Below are 25,272 nucleotides of genomic sequence, written 5' to 3' on the forward strand. Positions count from 1 at the left end.
TATTGAGCAGAGCTCCCTGCGTGATACAGTAGGTCCTTGTTGGTTATCTATTTTATATATAGCAGTGTGTACATGTCAATCCCAAACTCCCTATCCAAAACAGCAGGTGTTAGGAACTAACTGGAGGGGGAGGGGAGAATGCTGACATGGGTAACTTTGGAAACGAGGGAGGCCTGAAGCCAAAGGCCAAGGGCCCGCCCCCCCATGGCTGCGTTCCCCCTGATGCAGCCTCGACCCACACTGTCTGCTGCAACTGAACAATTAGGGAATGGATGGGGGCGCGGGGAGCGTGTTTCCCACCGCCTGAGACGGGGTTTACAGCGAAGAAGCGGGGAGGTGATGGATCAGAGTGAGAGAGGGCGGCCGGACCAGGTTTGGCTGAACACAGACCCCTGGACGTGGGCGTCAGTATCTACATGTGTACTTCCTTGCTCTCAGCTGGAGGGCTCTAAAGAAACACCCTCCAGCCCCCCTGGCAACAGGCACACCCAGCCCAGATCTGGGCTTCGGACACTTTCTCCAGTGAAAGGTCCCAGGGCTCCTTGGAGCAATGGCTGATTCTAGGACGAGTGCAGGAAACACACAAGATGAGCCTGGAACACAGGTGGTGCCAGAAAGTAAGAAAGTACTCAAAAATAAACCCCAGGAGCTTCCCTGGTGGCGCAGTGGTTAAGAACCCGCCTGCCAATGCAGGGGACATGGGTTCAAGCCCTGGTCCGGGAAGATCCCACATGCCGCGGAGCAACTAAACCCATGCACCACAACTACTGAGCCCGCACTCTAGAGCCCGCGAGCCACAACTACTGAGCCCGTGTGCCACAACTACTGAAGCCCGCACGCCTAGAGCCCGTGCTCCACTATAAGAGAAGCCACCGCAATGAGAAGCCCATGCACCGCAAAGGAGAGTAGCCCCCGCTCGCCGCAACTAGAGAAAGCCCACGCGCAGCAACGAAGACCCAACGCAACCAAAAATAAATAGTAAATAAATAAATAAATTTTAAAAAATAAATAAATAAACCCCAGAGATGGGAATGGGTCAAAGGGACACAGCAGCCAACAGACACAGCTTCCCGTTCACGAAAGCTAGGATAATGTGATCAAGAAGGAAGCCATCCTGAATTGTAACCCAAAGAATCAAAAGAATGTCCGTGAGTCCACACTGATACAACGATGGAATCAATAAATGAATGGGGAGAAGAGACAAATCCTTGTAGAAACACCCAGTTAAAGCGGGTAGTTATTCTACCACAAAGGAGGGGCGTGTGCGCTGTGCCTGGCGACATCCTTCCAGAGAGCAGAGTGTGGAAGCAGCGGAGAGGGCACCTGTGCCACGGGGACCGTGACCCACACACCTGGGCCATGTGATCAGTGATGAGTCACGGTAACAGCGGGAGCCCCGTTAGCATGACCTGAGGACGGCACTTCCTCTGTGCTCTTCCTCCCAAACCTCCACCCCAGCCGCATCAGGAGGAACATGTCGGACAAATCCCAGTCAAGGGGTGTCCTACAGAACACCTGTCCGTACCCCTCAAGGCCATCAAGGTCACCAAAACAAGGTGGTCTGAGAGGCTGTTAGAGCCACGGGGACCCTAAGGAGATGTGACCACTAAATGTCATGTGGTGTCCAGATGGGACCCTGAACAGAGAAAAGACATTAGGTGAAATTAAGGGGATCTAAATAAAGCATGGACCTCAGTTAGTAGTAATGTAAAGCAGGAGGAAAAGAAAGGACAGTGGACGTTTTAGGAGCTGGTGGAAACGGGTGTATCTGAGAGCCAAGTCCACGTCCAGTGCAACGTCAGGAAGAAGCTGGGAGCACCTCCCCACCCCCCCCGAGCCCCCTCCTCACCTGCAGGATCTTCCCTCGCCCCGTCTCCCACCGCAGGTTACTGAGCCCACTTCTCCCAGCACCCTCCTTGGAGTGACTGGTCCTCACGTGGGCCCCGGCCTGCCCCCTCCCACCAGGCTCAAACCTGCTGGGTGCCCAGCCGCACCACTGCCCCAAACAGCGTGTGGACTTGGGCCGGCAGAGCGGCTACCCTGAACCCCTGAGAAGGACCAGCCCCCGGGCAGCACGTCAGGGAGGGACAGCCATCGCAGGCGTCCAGCGACTTCTGGGTGGCGTGGTCACCAGGGCTGAGACCACCGGGTGCCAGGGAGCGCGGCTCTTGGGCCCCACCTGTGCCCAGCATCAGCTTCCACTGTTGGTGGATGTTTACTAAAGGCACACGTGCTGGTGTTGTGCATGTGCATGCCCCCGTGCACACATGTCACACATGCACATACAAGCACTCATACGCACATGTACACAGGCACAAGTGCACAGGCATCACACGTGCACATACACTCACGTGCACACGTACACGCATACCCGTGCACACACGTCATACATGCACAAGCACTCACACGCACAGTACACATACACCCATGCACATGCATCATACGTGCACATACACGCACTCATGTGCACAGTACACGCATACCCGTGCACACACGTCACACATGCACATACAAGCACTCATATGCACATGTACCCATGCACAAGTGCACAGGCATCACACGTGCACATACACGCATGCACGTGCACAGTACACATACACCCGTGCACACGTGTCATACGTGCACATACACGCTCTCACATGCACATGTACACATACGCAAATGAACAGGCATCACACGTGCACATACATGCACTCACGTGCACACATACACGCATACCCATGCACACACGTCACACTGCATATACACGCACTCACACGCACAGCACACACCCGTGCACATGCGTCACACATGCACATACACTCACATGCACGGTACACATACACTCGTGCACACGTGTCATACGTGCACATACACGCACTCACATGCATGCACGTGCGCACACATCCCTTAGGAGAGAAAGCACCTTTTCCAGCTCCTGTACTTCCCAGTCAAACATCATTCACAATCCCTAAAAACAAATTTTTTAAAAAGTATAAAGTCAGAGCTTCACAAAGCAAAGTGTTCTCGGGTGAATCCGACTTTTTTTTGACGTTACTGAGAAAGGGAAAGAATGTCTTTCCGGCCAGTTCCCCCCGTCGCGCTGACGGTCACACCTTGGGGGACGGTCACGCGTCCCCACTGCCGCAGCCCTGTGCTCAGGGCTCTCCCGGGGTGTCCCCCGCCTGCCACCCTCTGTGAGGCAGGGACGCCCGCTCCATTTTACAACTAAGGAGGTTCCACCAAAGGGGGGTGCGTCAAGTGGATGAAATGACACAGCAAGGCTAGTCAGCAGGCACTCCAGCCCAAGCCCCCCAGACACTGAGTCGCCTTCCCCAAGTCGCTGCCGTCGATGGAGCCCCAACTCCACGCTGGCCCAGTGACTGGGGGGGAGGCGCACCCTGGGGGCCTCCAACACCCTCCCCACCAGCCTGCTGACTGCCAGGGGCCTTGTCAAGCACAGGGCTGACCAACGGGGGCCCTGCCTCCTTCCACGGCCAAGTTCAGGAGCAAAGGGCCCTAGAGGGAGGCTGACTTGGAGCCTGTGGGTCATTTGATGGCGTAGAACAGTCATAAAACTGCAGCCATTTCCACAGAGGCCGTTTGACGATCTGGAGGTCAGGGTCCAGCTTCTCTGACAGGGAGACCCACACTCTCGCCTGGAGCTGCCTTAGCCCTTATTCCACACCTAGAAAGAGTCGGATTTACCTGCAGGGCTCCTGGGAAGGAATTCTTGCACGTGGATTAGGAGGAGTCTGTTGGGGGTCCCCGCACCTCCTGGAGGAACGGGCGGGTGAAGCTGAGGGAGGAGGGTGGGCGGGGGCCTGGGGACCCGCCCGGCCCTCCTCCCTGCGACCGTCGCCAGCAGCCCTGGGCCCGTGAGATGAGCAGCGAGGAGAGTCCCTCTGGGCCTCGGGACTCTTCCGGGAAAGGACCAGGTGGAGTAAAGTGAGGGGCGCTGCTCGTGTCTTGGGCAGTGAGCGTCTGCCTGCTAGAAGCCGGAACAGCCAAGCCGAACGCAGGAAGGAAGGAGGCTCCGGGCTGCCCGGCCCTGGAAGGCCGGGACAAGACCTCGGCGGGTCTGCCTCTCCAGCCACCGGGGACTCCAGCTCTAGATGCACCTTTCCTTGCCCGGGTGCTGGGTCCTCACACCCCCACACCAGCTGCCTTGCAGACCCTCCTGCTGGGGGGAGGGGCAGTGAGCTCAAGGTCAACGCACGGGAGGGGAGGGAAGGTCGGCCTTTCTCCAGGACCCAGAGAGGGAGGACGGGGCCCAAGAGCGTCCAGAGCGGGCACACCGTGTGCAGGGACCAGTGCAGACCCAGCGACTCTGCCCGGCTCTGACAGTGCAGGCCAGAGGGTCCCGCTTCGAGAAGTGGAAAAGATCGGGCCAAGTGCTAAGGGAATGGGGAGGGGGTGTGACATAATGAGGGCAGGCGGGGTGGGGTGCGGAGGACGGCTGGCCCTGCCTCGTTACACAAAGGCAAGAACAGCCCCCGGTTCCACCAGCCACAGCGGGAGCAGATGCTGCCTCAGAACATTCCAGACTCCTGGGGAGACCACCCCACCTCTTGCTCTTGGACACAAGAGCAAGTGCCCAGGGCTCGCCCCCCTCAGGCGGTCTGCGGTCATCGGCGCAGGTGCTCCGCCTGTGCAGGGCCGGCGCGGAGCTCGGAGGTAGAGCACGAGTCAGCTCCATCCCCCTTCTCTCGGGAGGACAAAACCACCTCCGATCCACCGCCCACAGCAACCGGCCTCTGAGCCCTGGCGCACCTCGGCCAGAGGGAGACCGCGCTGGAGGTGGAGCTGCCGGACGTCTGCGGGAGAGGGTTGCTGGCACAGCGGGCAGAGCTGATTCAACCAGGAGGTCGGGTTCAGAAATGACAAAGCGGTTCTCTTAAGACACCAGCCTAGCAGCCTGTGAAAAGGGGGAACCATGGTTTCCAACACCCAGATTACAACATAACCCCCCTCAAAACTTCCCACTCAGGACACCTCGAGGCCACCAGGAAATGCCTGGCCAGGAGCTGCTGTTGAGAAGAAGGTTTCTGAGGACACTCGGGTGAAAGTCTGCAGCGATGGCTCCTGGGCCAGGCTCAGCAGGTTAACCCACGGCTGTCCGTGGCCTCCCAGCCACAGAGCAGCTGCATTTGATCAAAGGGAAAGAAGGAATGTTTGAGGTCCCAGCTCGAACCCGCATCCAGCAGAGGATCCCCTCCTTCTCCACTGGCTAGCTCACTAAAGCAGCTGAAGCTTCCCCAGAACTGACCTGGTTCCCTGGTCGGGAACTGGGCCCGCGAGCGACCACGGCTGGAAACCCGTGAGCAGGCTCAGACCCCAGGACCAGTCTCCCTGGCGAGAGCCCAGGCTGGCACCCAAAGTCCACTTGGGACAGAGCCCAGAGCGAAGCCTACTTTTTAGGGCAGCAGTGAGGGTGCAATGCTTACGTGTTGTTGATGGAGTAGGTGCCGTCCTGGGCCATCCTCCAGAACACGGGGTCATTCAAGGGCACGAGCTGGGGGTGCTCAGAGCAGGTGGGCAAGAGAATCAGACTATTCAGGAGGAAAGGGCCGTGGGAACTCAGCCACCCCTGCCTTCAAGTACGAAGACAGAAATAATTTCCTAGGATGCTTTTTCCCCTCCACAGTCTTCAAAGACAAGTTCCCGGGTCTCCCAGACGTCTCACTAGCAAAGACACACTTCACGGAAAAATAAATACAACTTCCAACCACTAAATGGGAAACTAAGCCACGTCAATGAAAAGTAATCAGACTGACTCGTTTTCACTTTTGAACGGGCTACGGTTGCAAAATGGAAGTTTTAGACCTCGAGATCTGCTTCAGTAACAGGGCATCTCAATTGAGGCCTCCCCAGTCACACACAGGGGACTCTGCTGGTGTTTCCATCACACAGATAGGGCTCGTTTGCTTACCCGGAGGACGTGCACCACCCGGGAGCAGAGGCAGGGCTAGAGGCCGCAGAATCAGAGATCATGGGCCCTCCGCAAAAACACTCAACAGCTCCCCAAAAAAACTACTGCTCATGAAACATTGTTCACCAGCCTCTGCCCCACTTTGCTTCCTGTCAAGGACTGAATGCTTGTGTCTCCCAACATCCATATGTTGCAGTCCTAACCCCCAGATGGGATGGTGTCTGGAGGTGGGGCTTTTGGGAGGTAATCAGGTTTGGATGAAGCCATGAGGTTGGGGCCCCCATGACGGGATTAGTGCCCTTGTAAGGAAAGAGTCACCAGAGCTCTCTCTCCCTCCAGTATGTGAGGACACATGCAGAAAGGTGGCCATCTACAAGCCAGGAGAGTGCCCTCACCAGAAACTGAGTCGGCTGGCACCTCAATGTAGCTTCCAGCCCCCAGGACTGAGAAATAAAGGTCTGCGGTGTTTCATTACAGCTGCCAAGCTGGCTGAGACACCCCTTTCCCAACAGAGAGCCCCAAGCCTGACCTACTTGTTTTCCATTAAATTTCTAAGAAAACAAAACTGCTGTCTCACAGCTTCCCTGTCTTGGCATCTCCTAAGAACAAAGCCACACCCCACCCCCGGAAAAGACGTTTCCTATTCAGCAACTGCACGGGCAACCCACACAGAGGTCAGCAGAGACAGAGCTTTTAGTTTTGCTTCTATTATTGTAACTCGTGTCTTCAAGACAACTAGGCAGATGGGCCAACCTAAATACCTGGAATTTGTAGGATTCGATGCAGCTTTTAAAGATAGAGAGACGTGCCTTAAGCTCACAGCCATCACTCGAGCGCCCCCAGCAAGGAGCCTATAGGAGCACAAATAAAGTCTAAATCAAAGTTCTTCTCAAAATCCTTTTTAATAATACGTGTGGTTCACAATGCTGCAACCAATATAAAAACAGTGATTCCTGATTTTGTATAAATTAACATTTATCGAGAATCGTTACGATGCATCAGGGTACAAGTACCAAACGGTAGGACCAAAGATAAATCACAGTGAGCAGAAACGTCTGAAAGTCACACAGGTGCCGAGACAGCAGAACACCTTCTGTCAGAGGCCAGGTGTGAGGACGGGGCAGCCAGAGGACGGCGGTCTCCAGGAGCCCAGCTCTGCAGGGGGCTCCTCTGGACGGTCCGTCCACTCCCCACCTCCCAGGGCAGCGACGTACGTGGGGGACCAGTCACGGGGACCTTCGCTACTGGCTGGCATTTCCACCCGGTCTCCTCCGCCGAGTGCAGTTATACAAAGTGACCCCCAATCTGCTCCTCTGACAGTCCGTGCACCCCGGGGGCCGGGCCTGGGCGCGTCAGGCGCAGCACCCAGATCTGGTCCGTGCGGGCGGCCTGGAGCTGGCGATGTCCACGGTCTGCGGCGGCCCCTGGGCCCTCTGCTGCAGGATCACAGGCACCACCATGTCGAACAGCGTTTCAAACAGCAGGTCCACGTTGTGCCCGGTCTTGGCGCTGGTCTCGAAGCACATCTGCTCCGCAGCCGGCACGTCCTTCTCGTCCAGCATCTTGTACTTGAGGATCTTTTTGTAAAAGGCCACCGCGTCCTCCGGTTGCACCTGCTTCGGCAGCCTGGGGGCTGCACCGCCGCCGCCGCCAGCCGGCCCTCCCTCCTGGCCGCCCTCCCCGGGCCCCTCCTCACTCAGGTCCACCTTGTTTCCCACGATGGCGAAGAGGCAGTCGGCGCTGGCCGTGTCCGTCAGGCCCAGGAACCTGTCCTCCAGCTCCAGCAGGCTCTGGGCGTGGGTCACGTCGTAGGTGAGGATGACGGCGGCCGCCCCCCGGCAGTACATGGAGCCCAAGCCATGGAACTGCTCGCGCCCTGGGGGCGAGGGGGGAGAAAGATACAGTTACCTCTCCTCTCTGGAAGTGCCCCCCGACCATGCCGCCAGGGACCCCCGGGAGGGACCATGGAATCGCGACCCCAAACGTAGGTGTGGCTGGAGCTGAACGGCATGGAGACCCTGCTGTGCAAAAAGACGGGGTGATGGCCAGTCCCCAGGGCCAGCGGCTCCTGCACAGCCCCGTCCGCCCACCGCAGTGAACCCCCGAGACCGAGGAAGACAGCCGGGCCCTGCTTTCCCCCCCAATGGGCGGTGGCGTGGCTTTGCTCTTATTTCTGCGTCTCACACGCGGATGTTTACACGCGACGCTCCCGCCAAGGGTCCTGCTCCTCGATGACACGCTCTGTACCACCTCCCAGCGTGGCAGTCGTGCTGACGTGGCACCAAGCAAGTCTGCGCTCCCGGGGGGAGCAGAGGTCCCCGAGCCCAAGGCCCTGCCCCACCTCCGAGGCCACCTCCCCACCCCCAGGCTGCGGACCTCCTGGAGAAGGAGCTCAGAAGTGAGTGTGTCGGAACAGAGAACACGCACACTAAGGAAATGCCCTCTCTTTGAGGGAAGACAGGGCAACTTCACTTTCAAGCCAAGTTGGGTGCCACTGTGCACGCCACACGGCAAAGCAGGTATGGACATCCCGCCACCGAGGGCTGGCCCCACCCCTGAAGCCTGAGCCCCTACCTGCCCAGAGTGGGGAAGCGACAGCGGATGCAGACGGCCCTGGGCCCCTCAGACCTCCTCCCCCCTCTTCCTCCCTCCCTCACCTGCCCGTGGGCACCAATCAGGGCTGCACAGGCCCCAGGTGACAGCCCCGAGGGGGACAGACAGCAAATCCCCTGGAGAAGGTTCAAGAAGGATCCGGACAGCTGGACACAGTCCTGAGCCCAGCCCAGGGCTGCTCCCCGCCTCAGAGCCTGGGCAGGGCAGTTGGGAATGGACACTTCACACAGGAGGGCTGAGGCCTTCCTTGCCTTTTCAGTTTTAAGGGGAAATGGGTGTTTTCTAAGTTGGAAAAGTCACAGCGAGAACACAGCATAAATCTCCCTTGGGCCGACCTCCTTCTCTCTGGTCCTTTGGGGAGAGGGTGGGCACCTCCCAGGCCTTCTGCGGACTGTGACCTCCCAGGGGGTCCCTGGCCCCCTTCCAGGTCCCCCTCCTGTCCTGGCCTGTCCCTCGTCCCTCTGAGCCCCGACGCAGACACTCAGCACAGCCCCAAGTGGAGGTCTCGGTCACACAGCTAATAGACACCTGTCTCCACCAGGGAGGACAGGATCTGTGGCTTTACTCGCCCCCCACCCACCGACCCCGTGCTCGGTGCCACTAAATGCGCTGAGTAAGTGAAGCCGCAAATCATCCCCTCCATTTGTTTTTTTTTTTAAAGAAAAGACAACACAGTTTTTCTCTCGTGTAAGATTTCTTGGTTTGTTTCGTAACCATTTGGTCTCATTTGCTAGGTGGTGGGAGCCTCAATCATGTCAGAGGCTGAATTTACACCCTGCACCCATCTCAACTCCCACCTTTACTCTGAACTGCAGACCCAGGGGAAGACACTGGGGGAGGGGAAGAGGGGGAGGAAAGGAGGAGGGAGGAGGGGAGGAGAAGAGGGGGAAGGGAGGAGGGGGAAGAGAGAGGAAGGGAGGGAAAACCTTGGTGGGTTAAACCCCCAAAGAACTGAAATTTCGTCACACGTGAATACCTGTATTCCTCCATATCAAATCATCAGAAGCCCTGATGTATGTAAAAGGCCCAGATCACAGTAAGCAGCAAGACCAGTGCCCCTCACCTTGGGGTCTCCGGAGGCCAAGTGTGACCACGTTTGTTCCCAGGTTTTCCCCAATGGCCCCCTTGGTTTCCCTTCTCCCTCGTTCACGATGGGAAGACGGTTCACTGACTCCAGGGAGGGAAGTTCATAAATGCAAAATGGGGCCCCTCCTGAAGGCGTCCCAGGCCCCGGGATCAGTCACACCTCCTACGGCTGCCATCTGAGTTCACACCCTCCATGGGCGGAGGGAAGACCCCCTGGACCTGGGTGTGTAACAGAGAAGAGCAAACCTGACTCCATACTGGATCTATTCCTTTGGCGCTAACCCTGGGCTCTGTTGCCTGCGCTGGGTCATGCTGGCTCTGCCCCTTCGTAAAAGAATGTTGCCTGGAGCCTGCAATGTGCAGGAGAGCCCATTCTCGAGGCTCTGACCTTTAAAGGTATAACTCTTTTCCATCCATATAGAGATAAAAAGTTGCAGGACAGAAAAATAACAACTGTGTTGTTGGAGATTTATAGGAACATTGTGCCCTGACCTGTGGACAGCTGCAAGAACCAAGGATACAGGCACCAAGGACGTGCGACAACCAGCGACACCCCCTGCCGTTTCGGTAGACAAGAAGCCTGGATTCTGTTAATAACTGGGAAACATGGCTCTTTGGGGCCACTTGTCCACCATCTTCTCGGTCCGCTGGAATTGCAAAGAAAGTGGCTATTCTTTGCCCCAAAACCTTGTCTCTCAGTTGACTGGCACGTTGTGCAGCAAGCAGTACAAGGTTGGACTCCATAACAGGTAGGCCTCTCCGGGAGGGTCCCCCCCTCCACCGCCACGGAGGAGCCCAGGATTGACGTCACCAGGTAGGCCTCTCCGGGAGGGTCCCCCACCTCCACGGAAGAGCCCAGGATTGACGTCACCTGGTAGGCCTCTCCGGGAGGGTCCCCCCCCTCCACGGAGGAGCACAGGATTGACGTCACCAGGTAGGCCTCTCCGGGAGGGTCCCCCCCTCCACCGCCACGGAGGAGCCCAGGATTGACGTCACCAGGTAGGCCTCTCCGGGAGGGTCCCCCCACCCCACGGAGGAGCCCAGGATTGACGTCACCTGAAGCGCACTTGCCCACACTCACTGGTCCTTGCAGATCTAATCAATCACCCTTGACATGCCGCTCCCTAACTGGAATCCGGACTCCCGAAGAACCGGGCCCGGAGTTTGCTTTCATTCCTTTGTGGGGTGCGTGTGGGGCAGCGGCCCCCAGACAATCATGCGCCTTGAGCCTCTGTGCTCCATGCCACCCACCCTCCAAAGCACCCCAGCCTCTCGGTGCCCGCGGGACCACATTTCCTCCCTGAAGGACGAGGCGGGTGGGGCAGGCGGGTGGGCAGGGAAAGCACCAGGGAGGACAGGGTCAGGGTGGGATCGTCTGCCCCTGTCCCGGATGCAGATGCGAAGACCCCCATGTCAATGACGGCAGTGGACTGAAAGTTGCCTAGTCCTTACGTGCTTGCACAATGCGACCACCGGAGTCCACACTCCCCGGGTAACACCAACACTCCATCCCTGACATCCTGCACCTGACCCCCCGCCCAGGGCTCCTTCTCCATCAGGCAAAGCACCAAACCCCCAGCTCATCCCACCAGCAGCCCCCAGCCAAGCTGCCTCAAGATTCCCCCCAGACTGCCTCTGATGAAAGGCTGTTCCTCTGCTATAGTCTCTAGTTTGGGCCACAGAGCCCCCCGCTGACTACAGTGGGGACAGAGCCCAGGAGTCCATGACCTTGAACGGGGAAAGGTGTAATCTCTATTCTCACCATCCTCTAACTGAAAGTTAGCATTTCCTTCCACAGACACATTGCAACAAACCAGAAATGACTACAGGAAGCAATCCCTGTGCTGTGTCGCCGACAGAAATAACAGAGGCTTTCAATCCACACTGCAGTTGTGTATGTTTATCATCAGCTCAAAATCTCAACGGCTATTAGACCTGCCAGTAAAGAAAACCTGGTTTCCTGGGGAAACTTGGTGTTTTATTGCATGCGTTTAAATACAGTATTCAGAGAAAGGGTCACAGGCTGGTGCCACCCGGATACAAGGGGATCCATGGCACAAAAGAAATGAAGAACCCCTGGTCCAGGGGTCTTTGGAGCTCGGACTGAAGGCATGACACCTCCACACAGCTACTTATATAAAATATAGTGATCTTTGCCATTAAACCAGGTTTCAGCCAAATGGCCGAGAAGTACAGAGGAGTTCCACCCCAATCATTCTGAAACGGCGACTTTCTGGCCTCCCCCGGGGGCAGGCTGTTGCCGATACGGCAGCCCTGGAGAGAGCAGCTTGCAGAGAAGGGTGCCGCGTCCAGGAGAAGGGCCGCACGGGCTACACCTGACAGCTGTCATCTCCCTCGCTCGGAGCAGGACCCCAAGCCAGGGACCTGCTTCTCCAGTGAAGCCCCAAGTGTCCCCCAAGTGATCTGACGGGGAGGCGAGCTGGAGAGGGTGACGCCCCAGCCAGGTCTGGCAGGAGTTGGAGGTGCGCGTCCTGTGATCCCGCAGTGATCCTGAAGATTAGAGCCACTTCCCGGAAAGCAAGTTTACAGCCGTTGGGCCCCTGCCCTGGTCTGCTGGGAAGGGCAGCCTGCCTACCCTCGGGGTGCTCTGGAATTCACCACCCGCAGAGCCACATTCCCTCCTTCTGCATACCAGCAGCAGGTCAGCCCTCTGACTAATAATTTAATTATTAAAGTTTCATGTCAAATTACACTGTGCGCTTACGGGCAGAAACGAAACAGCATTCTCCCGTCCCTTCGTGGACCCCCATGGGAGATGAAGATCAAGGTGTCTTCCAAAGCTGGCAATAGGAAACTTTAGTCAAGAAGCAAAGAAAAAACAGAAATGCTTCCCCATCATTACCACTGAGCGGGGACTCTTCCTTTCACACAGGATCATCTCACAGACAGCGAGCCCGGCAGCAAGAGGTTTTGCCAACAGCTAAAAATGCCGTCAGCTCCCACCCACCAGGTTTCACAGGAGGGGGACAGAGTGTCATGCCAGCCATCCCGAGAGAATTGCTTGCAGGTCTGTCACATAGTTCTCTGAGGACAACAGGCCACTGTTAATGCCTAGGCCTAAAATAGTTTTCCTTTCCAGATAAAAATGTCTGGTTTGCCTGTAAAAAACCAAAGAAGTAAATAATAATAATACCAAAAGAGAAAGCAGAATAACTAAAGGAAGTAGGAACTACAGCATCCCAAAAGCCAGCCTGAAAAGAGGCGGGCAAGAGCTGCTGATCAAATCCCACGGTCTGTCATCTACCCGTCAACCAGCGCAAACAAATCAAATGCCATTACCCCAGCTAAAGAATTTACAATTATGCAGTTTTCATGCTTGAAATTCTTTATATATATACATATATATATATATATATATATATATATATACACACACATTTATTTATTTTATTATTTTATTTTTGCTGCATTGGGTCTTTGTTGCTGTGCACGGGCTTTCTCTAGTTGCGGTGAGCGGGGGCTACTCTTTGTTGTGATGCGTGGGCTTCTCATTGCAGTGGCTTCTCTTGTTGCAGAGCACGGGCTCTAGTTGTGCGGGCGTTAGTAGTTGTGGCATATGGGCTCAGTAGTTGTGGCTCACGGGCTTAGTTGCTCCACAGCATGTGGGATCTTCCCAGACCAGGGCTCGAACACGTGTCCCCTGCATTGGCAGGCGGATTCTTTTTTTTTTTTTTTTAAACATCTTTATTGAAGTATAATTGGCAGGCGGATTCTTAACCACTGCACCACCAGGGAAGCCCCCCATGCTTGAAATTCTTAAATATCATTTTGGATGCAATCTGGAGCTTTTAGGCTGCTTTCAAATGAGCGTAGGGCCAATAATAAGACAGGCTAGTCCGACATGGAACAAAGGTTCTGAATTTAGTCCTAACTGCGTTTAAGTGGGAGCCTGGTATTTCTGGCATCACAGAGGCGGTGAAGACTAAGTGGGGAGGTGGTGAGACAAGGCCGCTTGCGGTTGGCTCTGGGCGTATTTGAACCCAAGGCTGTTGAGTAAGTTTTCCAGTAGTCTGTGAATGTGCGCTGAGCCGGAGGTCAGGCCCCTGCTGCTAGCCCACTGTAATGTCAGCTCCTGGACCCCTCAGAGCGATGGCTTCCTCGTCGGCGATGGGCTTGAACTGGGACGCTCACAGGTTCCCTTCCCACGTGCTCAAATCGGGTATTTCCCTCTCTCTCTCCCTCTCCCTCTCTCTCTTTCTCTCTCTCTCTCTCTCTCTCCTTCTTTCCCCAACCCAGGTCCCTAAGCACCAATTCCGAAGCTGAAGCTCTAGGAATTCTGGCAGTTTCCTTTACTTCGTGGTCCAATTCCGGGGGTGCCAGGGCACCGGGCTGACGCTGCACCAGCCCTGAGGGGGCAACGAGAAAAATCACAAGTTGTTTCAAGTTTAACCAGCGCGGCTGAGGGTCAGGCTGCCAGGCTTGGCGTACGTGGCCCCTGCCGTACAGCCTGCCATGGCGCTGGAGACAGGGGTCGGAGAGAGGGGCCCAGCCTCCTTCACCTCCAGGAAGCGGCCTGGGCTCCCTGGCCGTGGGCGGACCGCAGGGCTGCAGGACGGGTGGACGCGGGGCTGCCCAGGAGCTCTGGCTTGTCTGTGACGCAAATCAAGGAGTGACTGTCTCACTTAGGTGTATCCTCGTTGTTGCATATTACAGAATTTCCTTCTATTTTTCAAGCTGAATAATATTCCACTGTATGCATATACCACATTTTCTTATCTATTCATCCGTCAAAGGACATGTAAGTTGCTTCCATTCGTGGCTACTGTGAATAAAGCTGCAAGGAACTTGGAGGTGCTAACAAGTCAGTCGCAGGACAAATACTGCACGACTCCACTTCTAGGAAGCATCTAAAATAGTCAGATTCATAGAACTGAACAGCAGAATGGTGGTTGCCAGGGTCTGGGGGGAGGGGAAATGGGGAGTCACTTATCCACGGGCATCAAGTTTCACCAGCACAATGCAAAACTTCTAGAGATGAGCTGTGCAAATGCAACCCGGTAGCTGAGGTCAGCCCGGTGTAACGTGCACTTAACACCATGTAAGAGGGTACCTTAAGTGTTCTTACCACAATAAAATAAAATTAACAAACAAGAAATGACATGGTAAGCTTGGTGTTGCCAACACAGTTCAGAGGTGGACGTGAGTTATCCTGGTGGTTAAGGAGAAACACAGAATCTGTTAACAATGCCACCGGCATCCGATCAGACACATCCTAGAACCAACTCCTGACATGCAGCAAAACTGGCTGGACGTGGATGGGTGAGTCCAGAGCAGCTGGAGAGGGAGGCCAGCTGGCCACAGTGGACAGGGTCCCGGGGGAGGACCTAACAGGTTTGCTGGAGCCCAAAGTCAGGTCTTCAGAATCACAGATCAAGAAGTGCACTGTCCATTCCCCCAGAGAGCTAATTCCATTCTCTACACGTGGAGTGGGAACCCAGGATACCAATGGGGTGGTTTACAACAGGGGACGAGAGATTAATCTCCATCATCCCTTCCCGGCCCAGGTACAGGAAAAATTGGGCTCGTGACCGGAAGAAAGCTGGCTCGGCGCGGTAACAGTTAACAAGTCCTCAGCGTTCAGCAAACTCACGCGGTCTCCCCAGCGACCACGCTAAGTGGGCCTTCCCCTGCCCACATTTCACAGAGGGAGAAACCAAGGCACAGAAAGCACAGGATGTGGCCCACAGAAGCAGGAAGGTGGAGCCCAGAGCCAGGACATGGTCCCGGGGACCAGGCCGTCTGAGGTCTAACTGCCTACAAAGAGCCCGACTCCCAGACAGACTGTCTGCATTAACCCTCACCGTGTGCCCTGGGGGCAGGTCCTTAACTCCCTGGGCCTCTGTTTCCCATCACCAAAACGTGGACAACACCCACCCAAAGGGGCTTGTGAAGACGGAATTAATTTATTCAATGGGCTGGAACTGTGCCTGGCTCGTGTGAAGCCCTCCGTGAAGGCTGGTCGATTAAACCGTGACTCAGATTCCTCCCAAACCTCAGGGTCGGTTCCACCATCCCAGGACCGCCCCGTCTGAGCTCTTCATCAGCACATTTACTGTCTCCTGGGGCCCGCTGGTCACCTTTGCTGTTGACCAATCTCCTACACCTTCCGTATTTGTATGAGGCTTGCTTTCCGAGGACGACCTTCTCCCCATTTCTCGGGGACACTTTGTCATGTGGCTGCCACCCACTGTGGAACTGGAACTGAAAAGCAGCCCAGGGCAGGAGGACAGAGGTCAGTGGCCACAATCACCCCAACCTGCCGCTGGACAAGGAAGATCAAATGCCTGATTGCATTCTCTCTGATGCTCCAGCGTCCTCTGGCCACATGACGACCCACATTTCACCCCGAGCGTCGCGTCCTTTTGGCTTAAATAGTTTTAAATAACCCAGTGGGTGGTACAGCCGCCAGAAACCACGTTACAACACTGGCTGCACATTTTAAACAGGGGAGGGGGCGGCTTTTAAAAAATACGGACTCTCGGACCCCCTACCCCAGAGCACAGGAACTAGGACCTGGCAGAGCAGGGGTGTGGTATCCAATCCCGTTAAAAGTCCCCCCGGAGAATGTGATGTGCAGCCGCTGAGCAGAAGTGGGAGGTAAGAGGCGGTCATTCAGGGTGAGAATCAGAACGATCCTTATTCCAGGCCAGCTGAAGAGTGAGGTCTACCAGGAAATGCAAGTGCAGACAGTGAAAGAAAGAGGAACTTCAAAAACGCCCACAGAAATATCGACGTGGCAACATGAAGATAAAAAAACCCAGATCCACAGACCCAGAGAGGGGAGCAAATAGAAACTCCAGGGCGACCTCAGAGATGGGCCCCAGCACAGCCCGGAGCAGCTCAGCCCAGAATGAGCTCTGACGCCCTTCCCTTCTAAGAGGTGCTTAAAACATGAAATAAAATCCTTTTCTAAAGCTTCCAAGTTCCACCCGCAGCATTATTAATACTACTACCTGAAGGATGACTTTAGTTCTATTGTGTTCAGTGTGACGCGTTTTGACTACAGGTTACAGTCACAGGGAAGATCTGGACCATTCCGTCTGCGTGTATGTGTCTCGACACTGATAGTGAACCTGGTGAGAGAACAGCTGTGGAAACAGCTGCCCCCCAGGAACGTGCACAGAGACCAGACGCTTAGAGCTCTTTCCATGTAGTCAGAAGACGGGTCCACGTGTCCTCCCGGGGTGATAAAAGGGGTCGGCTGTGTGGAGCCGCCGCTGGGCACAGCTGCCTCCACCTGTGTGTGCAAACTGAGGGGGCAACAGGGCGCGGACACTTCATCTGAGAACCCACCCTCCACGCAGAGGCTCCAGGAAATGAGGGGGTGATCCACCACCGACCGTCGTGCCGTGCGTGATGCTTAATTTTACGTGTCAGCGTGGCCGGGCCGCGGTGCCCAGCTCTGTGGACCGACGCAAGTCTAGATGTTGCCAGGAAGGTATTTTTTTAAATGTGATTAACATCGGCAATCACTGACTTAGCAATCACTGACCACCCGCCATAATGTCAGTGGGCCTCGTCCAATCAGTTGAAGGGCTTTAAGAGCAAAGACTGAGACTTCCTGGAGAAGAAGGAATTCTGCCCCCAGACTACAACCTGAGTTATAAAATACTGTGCCTGAGTTTCCAACCTTGCTGCCCTACAGGTTTTGGACTCAAGATGCAACAGCAACTCCTCCTGGGGTCTCCTGCCTGCCAGCCCACCGTGCAGATTTCAGCCCTGCCAGCCCCACACTCCTAGAGCCAGTTCCTCTCTCCCTGCCCCAGCCTAAATCAATATCCCTGTCTCTCCGTGTCAGTCTGTCTGTCCATCTCTCTTTCTATATATATACATATACATATATATGGATACATATAGTGTATGTATATAGTGTATATATATTGTATATGTATCTAGTGTATATATATAGCATATGTATCTAGTCTGTATATATTATATATGTATATAGTATATATATAGTATATGTATATAGTGTGTATATATATATAGTATATATATAGTGTGTATATATATAGTATATATAAATGGAGATATATAGAGAGATATGTATATAGTGTATATATATTGTATATGTATCTAGTGTATATATATAGCATATGTATCTAGCCTGTATATATTATATATGTATATAGTATATATATAGTATATGTATATAGTGTGTGTATATATATATATATATATAGTATATATATAGTGTGTATATATATATAGTGTATATAAATGGAGATATATAGAGAGATATGTATATAGTGTATATATATTGTATATGTATCTAGTGTATATATATAGCATATGTATCTAGCCTGTATATATTATATATGTATATAGTACATATATAGTATATGTATATAGTATATATATACTGTATATGTATCTAGTGTATATATATAGTATACGTATCTAGTCTATATATATTATATATGTATATAGTATATATATAGTATATGTATCTAGTGTATATCTATATAGTGTATATATAGTGTGTATGTATATAGTGTATATAAATGGAGATATATAGATAGATATATATCCACATCCTCTCGGTTCTGTGTCTCTGGAGAAGCCTCACTAACACATTTGTTTCTCTGAAAGGTGTCCCCCTGGGAATGTGCCTGCTGGCAACGGCCAGACCCTCCAGCAGGGGGGACTGTCTCAGCAGCCCGTCTCCCCTCCGTCTCCAGGTGTCTCCACGGAGGCCCGATTCCCTCCGTAAACAGAGACCGCCCCACTGTCCCCTGCAGGCAGTGGGCATGCCTCAGTGCCTCCCAGCGGGGTCCGCTCCCCAACCCCGCCTCGTGCACCCCTCGGGCAGCCGGCACCATGGTCAGCCAGAGACCACGCCTCTCAGCCGACCCGGCCGCTGGGTCCACGGGAAGGGGGAAGTGGCCTGAAAGGGCTCTCCAGCAACTGCAAGTATCACTCTGACCCGAACTGGTCACTTCTTCATCCCTTGTCTGCCCTCCTCACTAGGCTGGCAGGTCCTCTTCCCAAGTCAGACCATAAAAACGGAGAAATCTCCCGCCGCACACGTCCTGGGACATCCCAGCTGGCTTCCGAATGGAGCGTGAACTCACAAACGGCCCAAACCCTCTCCTGCCAGGTTCTCAACGGCTAAACAGTAAACAGAGGAAACATGATTTCCAAAACAGACACCGAGGGACACGTTTTATTGGGTGCGGGGCCGGCACAGCACGGGGAGTTGGAGAACGGAACGAGGAGTTTCACGTCGATTTTTTCTTGGGTTTAAAATGATCTCCTCCCTCTTTCTCTATCTTTTATTCTTGCTTTTTCTCCTATAAGAGGTAATTTTTTTTTTTTTTTAAGGATAGCTTTATTGCTTTGCCAGCAAAGGGGGACACAGCAGGCTCCTGCCTCAAAAAACTATGTGTCCTTAAAAGAGGTAATTTCTAAAGTCTCCTATCCGTCTGCAGTGGGCTGAGTGGTGGTCCCAAAAGATACATCCGGACGCTCATCCCCAGAGCCCGTGAATGGAGCCTTATCTGGAAATAGTCATTACAGGTGTAATCAGGTTAAGACGAGGTCATTAGGTTGGAACCTAATCCAGTACAAACAGTGTCCCGATAAGAAGAGGAGAGACACACAAACACGTGAAGAGGAATAATGATGTGAGGAGTATGCATCTACCAGCCAAGACCCCAGAAACCACCAGAAGCTGGGGGGTGGGGATAAGCTTCCCAACAGAGCACGGCCCTGCCCACACCGTGATTTCAGACTTCCAGCCTCCAGACCTGCGGGACGATGCATTTCTGCTCCTTTAAGCCACCCAGCCTGTGGAGCTTTGTTACGACAGTCCCAGGAAACTCCTACCACAGGAAGGCGTGAATCGGGCCGATGGCCTCCCCATTCACAGACACCAAAAGTCATGAATCGAACAAGAACAATGTCCACACGGAGGGCCCTCGTCAAGCAGACAGAACAGAACCAGGAGCTGCTCTGGCTCTTACAGCGAGTGCACTGCAGGTGCATAACTTTCCCAAGAGCTAAGCCGTCTACAGCACTCACTACCATCCAAGCCCTTTACATGCATGACCGTTTACTACCCCCCATCCCCTGGCGGGGACTGTGGCCTCACTTCCACCCCCAGGCCTGATGCAAACGCTGACAGAGGAGCACGAAGGTCAGGGGCACACAGGCAGCGAATGGCAGAGGCGGGTCCTGAACCCCCGCCACCGGGTCCAGGGTCCAGGGTCCAGGGTCCAGGTGCTGAGTGCAAGCCTGCACTGTCAGATCGAGTCCTACTCCGAGAAGGGTTAGCGGGACAAAACTGGCCTCGAAAAAGAATGGCAGTATTTCAAAGTCTAGAAGAAATAACAATGGGATGCTTTCTGCAATAGCTCTCTCATCAGAAATTGAGCAAACCCCAAAAGGCAAGATAAGCACCAACAGCGAAAAGCAGGAGTCCTCAGGTAGAAGCACGCCCCACAGGGTGTGGACGCCCTGAAGGGATTCTTCTCAGATGATGAGAGTAACGCCGAGACAGGGCTGGAGGCTGCCGGGTACTTTCCCATCTACACGGGCTTAAAGCTTGGCCTCAGCGACAGGGCAGAATCACCCAGAGAGCAGGCCCTTCCCACCGCCCTGCCTGAGGGTCACCTACAGGAACCTCACGAAAATTCCATGCAGGCAGAGACTGATCCAACAGCCACCAGCTGGAGATGAAAGCCGAGAAGTTGAAAAGGAAAAAAATCCTACCCCACGATATTACTGGGGTATCTTTTCTGCCAGAAGGAAGACCTAAAACCTCAACACAGATTAATGAATGACACCGTCAAAGGCCGTGATTAGATAACACTTTAAAGATAAACTATTATTTTAAATCCAATAATCCAACTTAGTTGCTTGCATTTATAGGTCCTTTAATTTTGTTCTTAATCGTCTGTGACCATTAAAAGGCATTCCAAACATAGCCGTGCTTCACGACACAAAGGACGATGATTATTCTTTGAGTCTAGGAAGGCCACGGGCTTACACTAGTAACGAAATGAAAAACAGCTTTGTGGGACTTGACTACCAGATCAGTCGGCAACTATTTAACGACGGTCATCCTGACCCACGCCTGTAAAATGAGACTTTTTTCCTTCTAGAAGTAAAGGAACCCAAACCCCAAATGATTTCCAACTAAAGAAATGGCAACATATGGGGAAGAGGAAGAGTGTTTCAGAAAAACAGATTTATTTTCACATTTCAATACATATACAATGACATTTACCCAAATCAGCATATGTGTCACCTCTGTTGTTTCTGTTTGGCAATTTGAAGGCTGAACAAAAACCAAGAATACATCATATGCCATACGAACCACCCAAATAATTACCTGCACATAAGTTAATCCCTTGCCTGTGACTCACTGACGGGGTTTTACGAAATAATTCTCAAGGTCATATAATTATAACTGGAATGTAATTCTCAAATGGCTTCACTCTTTTCAGACATGGATTTACTAAAAATAATTCAATAACAAGACCAAATAATTCAAATAAAGGAACCTTCTTTAACAGTCTAGTATTAAGAAAAAAGGCAAATCCAAAGAAAATACACTTATGTAACAGATTTAACTTTAAAAAACAAAAACTCTCACATACCAGGATATTAAATCCAATATCCTTTACCTTCAACAGATACTCTGTTGTCCTGTGAGAATTACTTTTTAAAATGAGATTGTCAAAGAAAAAGTCAATTATTTGCAAAATTCTCTACTTATTAAAGCAGGAAACTAAAATCATTTCAGATTTCTTGAAGCAAGTTTTAACTTGTTTCAAAGACAAGACTGAACTGCAAATACCATGTTAAGAAAACTCTTTAACTCTATAAAGGGTTTTCTCAAAATATTAAGTTATCTAGAATGGCTTCTTATCTGGAGTACCCCACTCAGGAAATACCCCAGTTATTTCTAACAGAATGTTTTTGTCTTCTTCTCCATAATATAAAGTCTTCTGAGAAATACACAGCAGAGAACAAATGTTTTCCTGTTACAATCACCTCCCTTATCCGAGGTTTCACTTTCCAAGGTTTCAGATGACACTTGGTCAACCACAGTCCAAAAATATTAAATGGAAAATTTCAGAAATAAGCAATTCATGTTTTGAATTGTGTGCTGTTTCATTACAGGGTATTGTTATAATTGTTCTACTTTATTTTTAGTTATTGTTGTTTATCTCTTACTGTGCCTAATTTATAAATTAAACTTTATCATACATATGTACGTATAAGAAACATATAACATGTATAGGGCTTGGTACCATCCGCAGTTTCAGGCATCCACTGGGGGTCTTGGAATGCATCCCCCAAGGATAAGCGGGGAGCACTGTAATTCTAACGCAAGGGAAGTATATTAAACCTTTTCTGAACAGTCCTAAGGAAACAAAGGATTTTACATATGTTTACCATGTCTAGTTACCTCTTGCTTAACAGATCGGGTGTGTTCTAATAAAATTCCCTAGAAAGTACATTTTCCATAGACACACATTGTAAAATCAGAAACACCTTCTGGGAATGATTGGGTACCTAAATATAATTGTATCAATTTAACAGTGCAAAAACCCTTTCAAATCAATCATATCAAAGTATTTTGTTTGAACTTAGTTTACCATATTTAAATATAATGATATTATGCTATACATAAAAGTAAATATTTTAAATAATTCCCTAGAATAGTCAAATTCACAGAGATAGAAAGCAAAAAAGTGGTTACCAGGGGCTGGAGGGAGGGGGATGGGTTTTGTGTTTAATGGGGTTGGAGCTTCAGTTGGAAGATGAAAAAGTTCTGGAGATGATGGTGGTGGTAGTCGAACATGCTTAAAGCCAGCAAGCTGTACACTTAAAACTGAGTAAAATGCTAAGTGTTATGTGTATTTTACCACAAAAAAATTCCCTACAGTTAAAAATAGATAGGAGACAGACAATAGACAGGTAGAAGGAAGATGATGGAGAGATGAGTGATAGGAAGAAAGATGGTGGACAGATGGTAGAACTGCATGTAAAGCTAGCGCCAGCAAGCGCCAGTGGCCTGACCCTTGCCCTTCTGGATACTCACAGCTCACTTGCCCCCGGCTGCAGCAAGCCCAAGCTCACGACCTGGACCTTGGATCACCTAGCGATGTGGTTAAAATGCAGGTTCTCGTTGGGAAGGCCTGGGCGGGGCCTGGATTCTGCGGCTGCCACCCTGGGGCCCCCACAAGGAGCAGGGGCAGGGTGACGGTAACCACGGAGCAGTCCCGGGAGGCCCTCATCACCCCGAGACGCGTGCAGCATTAACACGACCAACCCTGCAGCCCAGCCCTGCGTGTGCCGCGTCTGCACGTCCCCCGCTGCCGCCCCCTCCCTGGTCCTCGGCGCCCAGGCACAGCTACAGACGGAGCAGCTGCTCAACCGGGGAAGCCGAAGGGCGACACTGCCGGGTGTCACTCGAGCTGCCAGGGCCTGCGGTCACACAGTAACTAACCAGAGTTAATCAGACTGGAAATCAATTAGGTTCGGAATGTGCTTTTGCAATTGCTCTAGAAGAGGTGCCCGGCTAAGTAAACAGTAGGTCAACAGGCTTTGAAAAGTGGGAGCAACGTATCCTCACGCAGCCCAGGGATTGTTTAAAACAAGCCACACACGGCACCGTGACGTGCGGCCACAGCGCTCACGGCTACCCTGGAAGCAAGAGCCTCACAGGGGGGCTCCCGTCACGACAGAAACTCAGAAAGTGTTCAAAGCGGCCTCCGTTCACGTGGGCTTGTCCTTCTTCAGGACAAGCGGCCAGGCAGAGAGGAAGAACTGCTCTCCCCTGGCTCCCGGGGCCGGCACCCTCACCAGTTTCCTTGAATCAGGTGAATCCCGTTCCTCTAACCGAGTCAGCTCGCGCTCCCTTCAGGTCGGCACAGAGCCCACCCTGGCTGCAGGGTCACTCCAAGCGCCAGGCAGGGCGTCAAGCTAGACGGGTGTGCACACACACGCGCACACAGACATGTACAACACACACACATGCACACGTGCACGTGTGTACCTACATGCATGTGCATGCACATGTACAACACATGCAGACACACACATGCATACGTATACCTACGTGCACACATGCACACACACACACACCTACAGTACACACATGGGCACACAGACATGTACAACACACATGCACACGTGCACATGTATACCTACACGCACGTGCATGCACATGTACAACACATGCAGACACACATATACCTACGTGCACACATGCACACACACACATACCTACAGTACACACATGGGCACACAGACATGTACAACACACACATACACACATGCACATGTATACCTACACGCACGTGCATGCACACGTACAACACATGCAGACACACATATACCTACGTGCACACATGCACACACACACATACCTACAGTACACACATGCACACAAGCACACATGCACATGTATACCTACATGCACACACATGTATCATGCACACATGCACACACGCACATGTGTACCTACATGCACACACGCACATGCACACCTAACGCACCTCGTCCTCCCCACCATCAGTGGCACGACTGTACGGATCCTGAAGCAGAGCAGCCACACCGCTGCTCAAGGACCCGCAGGACGTAAGCAGCTCATAACCCCGACAGTGGCATGAACACCTGGGTAAGGAAATGCCAGACGATGAGTTTTAATGGCGGTGGAGGGCCTCCGAATTCCGTTAGGACAAGAATGAGATCTGGGCAAGCATGTTTTAAGCAATTCCACCCTGACACGTGTTAAAAGACGATTTTCAAGAAAGGGCAAAATCATGACTCCCACAGATGCAAAAAATAAATACATGTTAAAGATCTTGGTGATCTCATTTAATGAGGGAGCCCAACCGATGTCACAAGCAGCTCAAACGTGTCAAGAGGGCACAGGTGTCCACGGGGCACAGATGCAGGAACCCTGGGTTCACAGAGGAAAACAGGAACACGTAGAGAGCAGCGCAGGAATGATCAAGTCTTGTGCAAACAGAGGCGAACTGCTTTTTCCACAAAGAAAAGTGACCACCACACACCCTCAAATCTAACCCAGTCCCTAATAATGCCCTCCTGTCACCCACACCCTTCCTTCATAGCACTAATCACACAGGCTGGTTGTCCAATGCCAACCTCTCAACAGACTTAAGCCCGGGACGAAAGGCCAGCTGCCTTGCTCGCTGCTGTTCCCCCAACTGCCCAATTCGCAGGAGGTGCTCAAAGTGGGGACAGAAGGGATGAGCAGATGGGTCCAAACTGTGCTCACTCCATACACGTCAGACCTGAAACCAGAAGGGACCCTGAGGCCACTTGGCTGAGACAGTGACTGAGGTGCCACCCAGGGCTCCTTAGAGCTGGTCGAGCACAGAAAACGAGGGTCAACCAAGGGGGAAAATGAAATCCCCACCCCCCCAGAGGGAAGCGCAAAGCAAGGTGAGGAAAGGGCCCCCTGAGGGACTGCAAAATATGCCCTTTAGTACTGAGGAAAAGCCTTTTCATATCTAGCGTTCTTCAGCTTTACGCAGGTAATGGTGACAGTACTCCACTTTGGAAACAATGTTACCCATTTATTTCTGCGTTCCACGTTCCTATTTGACAGTCGGACTCCCATGGAAACAGAGTGGATCACTGAATCTTCAGCTGGAAAG

General features: G+C 52.5%; 1 protein-coding gene across 6 annotated transcripts in view; it reads right to left on the bottom strand.

Moving 5' to 3' along the window:
• The window catches only part of RAB20 (RAB20, member RAS oncogene family), a 90,145-nt gene that overhangs the window by 45,736 nt on the left and 19,137 nt on the right, over positions 1 to 25,272 (bottom strand). The window contains exon 2 of one of the 6 annotated variants that reach the window (XM_082366251.1): positions 6,795 to 7,787. The exons of 4 other annotated variants lie outside the window; for them this stretch is intronic. In XM_082366251.1, the coding sequence (XP_082222377.1) occupies positions 7,264 to 7,787 (524 nt within the window). In that variant the 3' untranslated portion in view covers positions 6,795 to 7,263. One more of the 6 variants, XM_082366248.1, reaches the window with a different exon arrangement.

Source organism: Balaenoptera borealis (assembly GCF_965194805.1).
Source record: "Balaenoptera borealis genome assembly, chromosome: 18".
Lineage (NCBI taxonomy): Eukaryota > Metazoa > Chordata > Mammalia > Artiodactyla > Balaenopteridae > Balaenoptera > Balaenoptera borealis.